At 41.6% G+C, this 9,751-nt stretch overlaps 3 protein-coding genes across 3 annotated transcripts in view; 2 read left to right on the top strand and 1 right to left on the bottom strand.

Annotated features, from left to right (window-relative positions):
• The first annotated feature begins 1,862 nt into the window (after positions 1-1,862).
• On the top strand, positions 1,863-3,160 carry LOC133848633 (transmembrane emp24 domain-containing protein 5). Its single transcript, XM_062284272.1, has 2 exons — positions 1,863-2,019; positions 2,090-3,160. The coding sequence occupies exons 1-2, from the start codon at positions 1,906-1,908 to the stop codon at positions 2,804-2,806; spliced, it is 831 nt and encodes a 276-aa protein (XP_062140256.1). The 5' UTR covers positions 1,863-1,905; the 3' UTR covers positions 2,807-3,160.
• Positions 3,161-3,696: 536 nt separating this feature from the next.
• On the bottom strand, positions 3,697-4,479 carry LOC133848634 (NADH dehydrogenase [ubiquinone] 1 beta subcomplex subunit 7). Its single transcript, XM_062284273.1, has 2 exons — positions 4,325-4,479; positions 3,697-4,259 (listed from the first exon to the last, which is right to left on the bottom strand). Exon 2 carries the CDS (start codon positions 4,254-4,256, stop codon positions 3,903-3,905), a length of 354 nt encoding a protein of 117 aa, XP_062140257.1. The 5' UTR covers positions 4,257-4,259; positions 4,325-4,479; the 3' UTR covers positions 3,697-3,902.
• A 395-nt stretch (positions 4,480-4,874) lies between these two features.
• The window catches only part of LOC133848630 (E3 ubiquitin-protein ligase highwire), a 63,598-nt gene continuing 58,721 nt past the window's right edge, over positions 4,875-9,751 (top strand). Inside the window, 4 exon segments of the mRNA XM_062284267.1 lie at positions 4,875-5,322; positions 5,819-6,929; positions 6,993-7,376; positions 8,616-9,720. Of these exon segments, the coding sequence (XP_062140251.1) occupies positions 5,252-5,322; positions 5,819-6,929; positions 6,993-7,376; positions 8,616-9,720 (2,671 nt within the window). The 5' untranslated portion in view covers positions 4,875-5,251.

Genomic DNA, 9,751 nt, shown 5'->3' with positions numbered 1-9,751 from the left:
CCGGACGCATAACAAAAAACCAAAAGCAGCGAGCGAAATCAGAGGAAAGCAGCTTACTTCACATAAGTATATATTTCAGTATTTATTTGGTATATTTTTAGTATATTTGTTTAGTTTTATTGGAAGTGCACAACAACTGCATCGAGAAAAAGCGGATATAATCAGAGGACATCTTTCCTCACATAAGTTTATATTTTAGTATTTTCTGGTATATTTTCGGTACATTTCTTTATTTTTATTGAAAATGTTTTCTTACTAAAAGCCAAAAGCACAACAAGTGCATCCAAAAACAGCTTACTTCTCATAAGTATATATTTTAGTATTTTTCGGTATTTTAGTTCTCTTTTATTGGAAATCTTTTCTTACTAAAGAACCGAAAACAGAACAAGTGCCAAAAGCAGCGAGCAGAATCAGAGGAAAGCAGCTTACTTCACATAAGTATACATATATTTTAGTATTTTTTTTCGGTATATTTTAGTATATTTTATTTCGCTTTTATTAAACCTTAAGTACAGCAAGTGCAAGCATAAACTATCAGATGTATTTTAGTATTTTGTTGGTATATTTAATAATAATACCATATTGTTTTGCCTTTATTAAAAATGGTCAGCAGGCATCTTTCAAGCATTCTTGACTGTAGCTTCCTTATTGAAGAAAACACAGCACAAAAAGTGCATGCAGAAATATATATTTCATATGTTTCAGTATTTTTTCGGTATATTATTTTAAATTTATTGTATTGTATTGTATAACAAATTTATTTGTTGAGCTTTTTTTATGATTTAAATTTTATTTTTTAATATGCTTACTTTTATTTCACTTAACGCATTTCTTGAACATGTTTAATGCATCTTTACATATTGACCCACTATTTATTTTTCATTATTTTCCGAAAGAATTTTAAAAAAATCTAATAATAGAATTTAAATTGTCAATAGAAAAGTATAATTTCATTGAGAAACTAAGGAAGTATTAGTATTTGTATTGATAAGTTTAAACACCGTAAAATACAAAATGTTTTAAAAGAAAACAGCCTGTTTGTTGGTCAACTTCGCCGACGTTATATAAATTTAGTATGAAAACTCAAAAAAGAAAACACAAAATATAATCAAGGCGGAAAAATAGAGAAATACGAAATACATTGTTATTCCGGAGGGGAATCCTCGTAAGAAAACTCTCGAACTAAAACTAATGCATAAACTTAAGCTCTTAAAAAAGAAAGTGGATGAAAGTAACACAAAACAAAAAAACAACATTTATGAATATCATTAAAATTTATTAGAATTATTTTGATTTAAACACGTGAATATTCGGGTTATTTTAAAAATACTATTTTAAATTTCTGTTTCAGTAACTTGAATCGCCCGCCAAACGAGTGTGTTCACAACGCCATCTAGTGTCGCTTGCTTTATTTGACGACACATTAACGTATCTTGTAAGCAATACAAAAGTCAACGAAGCTACACGAGAATTTAAAAATATATCTGCTGCACCGATTTGATGAGCTATATATATTTTTTTTTGTAACAAAGCTAAATAAATATATTAACCCAAATTTAACCAAAATATATGATACAATAAATATTTGAACAAGATTATATTCACAATTAATGGAGCCCTCTTCAGTTGCATGCAATAAGTTGCCTGCAGCGCCATCTCTCGTCGGTTGCAGTGCACAAGACAACAAAGCTACTCGATATTTTGAAAAAATGTCTCAGTGGCCGAAAAATTAATGTTTTTTTTTATAAAAAACAGCTCCGAAAATGTTTATAAGTGTATGTGTAAAACTTCAATTATTTAAATTCAATCAATAATTAATATGCAACTATTCGATTTACATAGTAATCGAATAAAGAATCAAATTGCAGTTGGGCAGTATATTGATAAGTTGCTTGCGGTATATCGATGTGCGATATTTTTAAAAATAGTATCAACAATCACTGTAAGTGCATATATCGCCATTTTTTGAGGCACGCCGCAGAGATTTATTTGCATACAAATAAAAAAGCAGTCGAAATGGTAAGAAAATATGATGTGAAAGCAATGAAAATGAAATAAACAAAATGTACATATACCAACCATCTTGCAGCTAAAATGGAATGTTGGACCCTGGCTGTGCATAGCAACAATGACGCTGCTCTGGCCAGCATTAGTCAACGGCTATGACAAAGAGATGACTGTTTATGTGGACGCCGGCAAAAAGGAATGTCTCTATCACACCGTCAAGGTTGGCGAAATCATTGACTTTGAATATCAGGTCATCGATGGTGGCCATGGTGATCTCGACATCAGTTTCGCCCTCCTCGATCCCATTGGCTTAGTTATTGTCAGCGATTACAAAAAGCCCGAGAATATGCATCAGCATGAGGTGCAGAAGGATGGCGACTATCGTTTCTGTTTCGATAACAGTTTCAGCATGTTTAATCGCAAAACTGTCTTCTTCGAACTGATCGTGGAACGCGAAGGCGACGCCAATCATGGCGACGAACAGTGGAAGGCGGAAGTGGACGAGCTAACGGGCCTGTCGCGAGACGAATACTATGACATGAAGGTGCAGGACATTATGGACTTCATTGGACGCATTCGCATGCAACTGACAAAGGCGCGACAACTGCAGGATTTGTTGCGTTCGCATGAGGCAAGAGATCGCAATCAGGCCGAGGCCAATTTCCAAGTGGTCAACAACTGGTCCATGCTTCAGATGAGCGCCATGATAGGCGTCGGACTCATCCAAGTGTTTATGCTGCGCAGCATCTTCGAGACACACGGACGCATGCATCATTTCTGGCGTAAATTGGGCATTTGATGAGACTTCACATCATCATGATCATCACCTTCATCTCATCATCATCATTGTAGCATTTACCAAAGATGTTGTTTGCAGTGCAAATTGTTACAAAATATTATCACAAGGCCTCCTTATCAAGTGTCAACAATATATTTCTGTTCGGTTTGTTTGTAGTTCATAGTTCTAATTAGTTCTACATACTTGCAGACCCAATGCCCATTGCTCATGCTATCTCTCTCTTGCCTTGCATCTGTGTGCATGTGTGTATGTATGTACGAGTGTGTGTGTGTGTGTGTGCATTTATTATACTAAAAGCAATTGTAAGTTAAGCATCATAATGTTCAGGTTAATCCAATAAAATGTTGAATAGAACCAAGTCGATTTCATTAATATAACGGTAAACTAAAATGCAATCCAATTGGATGTCTATTTTACGGACTACAATCCATAGTCCATTTTAATGTTACTCTTATTCAGAAGTGCTTAATAATTGATCATTAACTGACTTTAGTAAAAGCATGTTTTAGTTAATGCAACACTTAACATATAAAATGTTAAATGGCACAGTTTAGTTGAATCCCATTATCTAAGGCAATCAACTGTGGTAACTCCAATTGGCGAGTAGAACTTTTTGTTTGGATCGCTTAACGGCTTTTATTGCAATACTTTAGTAAGCACTTAGGCACAACAAATGTTTAACTGAAGAAATCTAACTTTTATCCATTTGGAGGTGCAGTCCTATTGTTCAGTGGAAAGCTTCTTATTGTTGCTATTTCGGCAGCAATACCTTCCACATTGTGGGTGTCATTTGTCAATCAGTTTTGTGGCACTTGGCAATTTACACTTTCGTTTCGTTTTCAACAGTTTTTCTTTAATTTAATTGACTACAAAAAAACAAAATAGATGCATATTATTACTAGGCATGTTATTTTATTGAAATTTCCTTCGCTTGCTCGACGGGCAGGCGCAGTGTTGTTGTTGTTGTTGTCGCATTCTCATCTGTGTGTTGATGTGGATTTTATGTGGATTTCATGGATATCAACTGCCCCCCCTTCCCGACCAACAATCGACTTAACTGAACTGAACTGAACACTTGACGAACTCCACGCGAGCCTTAAGCGGCCTTGTTCAGACGCTTTTGGCGCTCGAGCAGGCGACGCTCACGTTCGAATTCCTTCATGCGCAGCACATAATCCTCGTATTCGCAGGTGAGATAATCGTGCTTCTCGTGCGCACACTGATAGACGAAGGGGAACTTGTCGGCGCGGCACGACTGATAGGCGATCAGCTTGTGGGCACAATAGTCACGATCCTCCAGTGGCAGTTTCGCCGATTCCATCTCCTCCTTGGTGGCAATCATGACGCGTTCCTTGCGCGTCTCAAAGCCCAGCATGGGATCAAAGCTAGGCACCACATCGGGCCCGGGTACCACGTCTGGTTTCATGTAATGATTGAGAGCGTTGCCCATTCTCTGTTGGCGGTGCAGAACATTGTTTAAAATGCAAACAAAATTGATAATAACACAAAATAAATTACGTAAAATGTTTTTCGTTGCTGCTGCTTCGGCGCTGCTGTCAGTTCAGCTGTTGTTGTTCTTGTAGGCCGTGTGTTGACAGCTGCTTCATGCTCAGGGGTGCATCACAGCTGCTGATATCGTTTATTATCGTTCTTTTATTTGACTTTTGTAAATTCTAATAGCTGCAACGCTAAATATATGAAATAATAAAAAATATACATAATCTTGTAATAAACAATTGCAGTTAGCAGAAATTATTTTAATTAATTCGATAGCATCGAATACTGCATGTAACGAAATGTTATCGAAACAATAGACGGTTACTACGGTGTTGGTTCAATCTAGTACAGAGATTTATTTTGATTAAAATTAATTTTAAAAAAATTATAAATCAAAATGAAATAGTTATGAATAAGATTTTAAAAGAATAAAAGCTTAAGAATTAATTCTTATTTTCAAAATGAACACGCGCAGCTCTTTTCTCGTTACGGCAAATGTGACCAGCCTTGCGGCGCATGTCGTATATTTTGCACACAAATAGTATATTTTGAATTAGAATTTGCGGTCACGCTGGTGCAATTCATACAACAAGAAATATGCATTAAGTTCGCCAGTAGAATATATAGTTAATTCTTAGTTACTTTGTAAATTTTTGTGCAATAAACTTCTAGCCAAAAAGAAAGCTGGCAAACTTTCGAACATATTCCCGTTGTAGTCGTTCTGTGGCCCGCGCGCGCCGCCGCCAAAGCAAAGAACTAAAAACAATAGACTAAAAGCGAAAAGAAAAGTGTCGTCTTCGTTTTTAACGGTATAAAACCTACACAACGTCCCACGCATTTCCTACAAAATATATATAGTACATAAAAAGGATATCTATGTATATGTAAGCGCATACATAAAATCGATTTGGAGGCGCATCGCCAGGCCATTAAATTTGTGGCGAAGCAATGGTTGGATTATTGAATCCAATGAAATATGGTGATCATTTCTATGAATTGTACACGAGCAATACACGCAGGTAAATCTAAATCTAAAACTAAATCTTAATCTAAATGTAAATACTGTAAGCACAATGGCAACAAACAAAAAAAAAATAGCGGCTGCTGGATGGTTGGTTGGCTGGATGGCGGCTGCAACGGTCGTCGCATCCCATTTTATATATGTATTTTGGGGTTGAAAAATCGATCGATTTTCGTTTTTCAAATGTATGTAGGTCTTCAACCCCTAGACACAGACACACACAGCCACGCAGACACACACAATAGACGTCGGGGCGCCGTTGTCGTTGTTGTCGTTGCCGGGGTTGAAATTTGGCGCTCGCCTTGCGCACGACAAGTGGGCAGCACTGCAAAAACCGACAAGAAAACAGCTGATCGGTAAACAGCTGTTCGGCTGACCCGCGACCTGCATTAATTTGTTTGTTGTTAAATCGATAGCGCCATCTGCCAACCGAATTTAAATACGAATACGAAATTACGAACTTATCGATTAATTTATTTTTGTTCGCATTTCAGGAAATTGCAAAATGAGCGAAAGGCGCTCACGAAACGCAAGAGCCGCAAGGAGAAATCGGCCGCTGCCATGGCAGCCGCTGCCGCCGGCGCCGTGCTGGAGGGGAATGCAGTCGCTGGCGGAGCTGCGGGCGGTGGCCTGGTAAATCCCTTGGATCCACCGCTGGTCAAGGATCAACTGCTGTTTATGCCCGCATTTCCCGTTGCCCACATTGAACTCGATCCGAATGCGTCCAAGTTCGCTGTCTTCTCCGCGATACGCTCCACTGTGCTGGAGGCCGAGACCCGCTTTGCGCTCTTCCACGAGGGCAGCGGTCCGCTCTCGGCATCTGCGTCCGCTCTCAAGAAATGGAGCGGTAACATGGGCTCATCATGTTGCCTGGTCTGCGCCGGCAGCTGCATGGTCAGCAATCTAGTGGATTGCTCTTGTCACGCGGCGCTTGCCGTTGGCGGCGCAGCTGGCGGAGGCGGAGGAGCAGCTGGCGGAGCACCGGCGGCGGCAGCGGCTGCTGCTGGAGTTGCCGGAGCAGCGGCAGCTGGCGGCGATAAGCGTGCATTGGCGGGCAATGGTGCCAACAGCGACGCCGACTCCGATACGGATGAGGGAGAGGAACGCGAGCCGGTGTATGCCACAGTGCCGTTGATTGTGGGCGCCGGATTGCGCAGTCTGTTCGAGCTGATTGCCGATGCACGGCACATTCAACCGTTGCTGTGCACGAAGGCGCTGAAGGCGCTGCTCGATGTCATCCAGGGACAGCAGCCGGAATCGTTTAAACTGGAACCCGAAGATCTAATCAATCCACTGTACGATCTATTGCTTGACTTGGCCACCATGCCGGCGGCGCTCAGTTCCAGCACCGGAGCCGAGGCCAATTGGTCGGCGATGGCCTGTGCCGCCTTATTGGGTCTGTGCATTGCTCGTGGGGACACGGGTAAAATGCTGAAGGCCATTGCGGCCATGCTGATGTCACCGCGTCAGCTGTCGGCACAGATTGTCCAGCTGCCGGCAGTGCTGGCTGCACTGCAGCACACCGTGGTCAGTGCGGCACTCAATAAGCCAACGCGTCCCGATTTCCACAGTCACGGCGTGCCGCACAATTCTCTGATCGATGAGGTGAGTAGCTTGGAAGTATTTATGGGGGATTCCTTGACTAATCTTTTGCCCTCTCATTTGCAGTTCGCCTTGAAGCTGCCCATGCTGACCGGACCACAGCATTTCACAGCACCCGCCATGGCCTGCGATGGCGTCTTTGTCTATCTGCTGTATGGCGGCACCTTGCTGAAGATTGGCACCGGCTTTGGCGGCTCCTACAAGGGTCACATCTATGCCCAGAACGAGGAGTTCTGTCGCGAACGTTCCGCCTGGCTGGGCTACAGCGGGGGACAACTATATTTCCGTCGCAATTGCAAGCGCAGCGCCGATCAGCTGCAGCTCGTCGGCATGGACACGCTGGCGGTCAAGTCGATGAATCCCTTGAACATGCTCTCCATGCGCGAGGGCCTCAACTATGTGCTCTTCACGGACGACGAATCATTGCACGCCATCTGCAGCAATCGCGATGTAAGTATTTACTTCTTACAAAGAGGGGTTATAAGTTTAATTTGTTGTTCGAATTTTATAAGAGAAATTAGTAGTTGTTTTTTTCAAGTTAAAATAGATTCTTGAGGATCAATTGCAATTGGAAACCAAACTAGTTTAGAATTCGAATTGATCATTTAAACTTTTAAATTCGTTGCTAGAGTAATCTCAAGTTATCCGAAATGGGTTCATAAAAGCCTCCTCAAAAAGTTATACATTAAAATTACCAGTAGATTTTGTGGTATAATATAGGCTGCTGAAACGTATAAACAAAACAAATTACAATTGGAATTACATATTTAAACAAGATCTATTTAAGCTTCTTAAAATGTAACGCGCGAGAATTCCATGAGTTTAGTACAAAAATAATTTGAAAAGTTACCTCCTCTTAGGATCTCTCTTGATCTTCTTTAGCAACTGTTAACACCCAATTGAGGATTCAACTTAAGTGTTTAAAAAAGTATGATATTAGCTTCTTATTATGAAAGCACAGTATATAGCAGATTTATGTATATATAATTAGATTAATTCTTGCTAAGGTTCTCTCTTTGTTTCTTTAGTAGAAACTAATATATTAAACCATTCATGTGTGCAATTGTTGAAGGTTTTATTGAAAACGAAGCAAGTTAACAATTGCATTACTTTGTTGGAAGAAGAAACATAACATAGGCATAAAAAAATGTATTCTTTGTTGAAATTTACAATTAACTTCACTTTGTAGAAACTACCAAAGCAAGAATTCTTTAAAAAGTGTGTTTAAATGTACAATTGGAATAATTGGAAATTCAAATGACGAATTGGAATAAATTTTTAATAGATGCTCTTCAAATTAATGCTAGATAAATTCAAAATAGAATTTGATGTGGTTCTTTTGAAGTAAAAAATCTATTTGGGGAACTGTCAAAACAATTTTTTAAAAGAAGTTTTAGCTGCATATCTAATTTATTGAATTGTCAAATGTATTTATCTAAGGTGGCTACGAAAAATGTGTTAATTTGATTCCTATTAGTTTCTACAAATTGAATAACACAAGTAGAATGCAAAACTTTGAATTATTATTATAATTAATTTATAGGAATAATGAATCTGATTCCTAATTGCCATAAGATGAGCCACAGCGACTAAGGCCTTCAGGCTACCATTTAAATTGATATTAACTAAACTGAAAGTTTTCTAGTTTCCTCCAATACAATCTACACATTTTTCTACTCTTGGTTGCAGGACACATTGGTGGTGAAGAAACTGAACCTCTATCACAACAGCTACAGCAGCGAGCCGCCGCCGTTCGAGCTGCCGCTGCAGCTGGCACGCAAGAAGTTCCGCACACTCGGCTATGCGGCATTTGAGGATGAACTGCTCAACCAGCATCAGATCCAACGCATTCAGTCCGCCCACAACAGCTTCGAGCCGAAGTTGCCGGCACCGTGTCGCGATGCCGATGTCCTGGGCATGGCCTGTGGCAAGGAGTTTGGCTTGGTGCGCGCCAGCAACGGACGTGTCTACTACTACGGCAAGTCAGCGGCACTCGGACTGAAGTGTGTGGGCCGAACGCCAACGCTGAAGTTGACCGAACTGATTGTGTCGAAGGCGGCGCACATTGTGCACGTGGCGGTGGGACACGATGGCATCCATGCTCTGCTGGTGAACGATGATGGGACTGTTTACTTTGCGGGCACCGCACGTCGTGGCGAGGATGGCGACAGTTCCAAGAATCGCCGCCAACCGAAGGCGGTTAAACCGAAGAAGATGAGCAAGATCGATGGACACGTTGTGGTGCATGCGGCATGCAACAATGGCACCTCCGCCTTTGTCACCAAGACGGGCAAACTGATCATGTACGGCAAGGATACGGCGCACTGCGATTCCATGGGCTTTGTCTGCGAGCTGCTCGATCAGCACATCACGAAGGTGGCGCTGGGCAAAGCGCATTGTGTGGCGCTCAGTGCCAAGGGGCAGCTCTTCACATTCGGACTGAATAACAAGGGCCAATGCGGACGGGTGTTTAACAAAATGATGCCCGTCAAGGATGTGCCCAGCTCGTCCACAACGTATGCGCTGCTTGGCCAGCATGCGGACAAGTTTCGCCACAAGATTGATTTCTCGACGCTCTGCGACTACGACGATCACAACATGGTGCAGGGTCAGTGTCGCGTTTGCGTCATGTGCCGCGAATGCACCGGCTACAATGTGAGCTGTGTCTCGGCGTTGAATGTGCCCCTCGAGCAGCGTCTCGCTGGCAGCATTTGCCCCTGTGGCCATGGCGATGCGGGCTGCGCCAAGTGCGGACTCTGCTCCGCTTGCGTGGGACTGCAGGAGAGCGAACTAGGTAAGTTTTTGCGTGCTTAAGACTGATGTCA

The sequence above is a fragment of the Drosophila sulfurigaster genome, chromosome X, assembly GCF_023558435.1.
Source record: "Drosophila sulfurigaster albostrigata strain 15112-1811.04 chromosome X, ASM2355843v2, whole genome shotgun sequence".
Taxonomy (NCBI): Eukaryota; Metazoa; Arthropoda; class Insecta; order Diptera; family Drosophilidae; genus Drosophila; species Drosophila sulfurigaster.
Note: the sequence above shows the minus strand (reverse complement) of the source record. Positions and strands in the feature narration are given on the sequence as shown.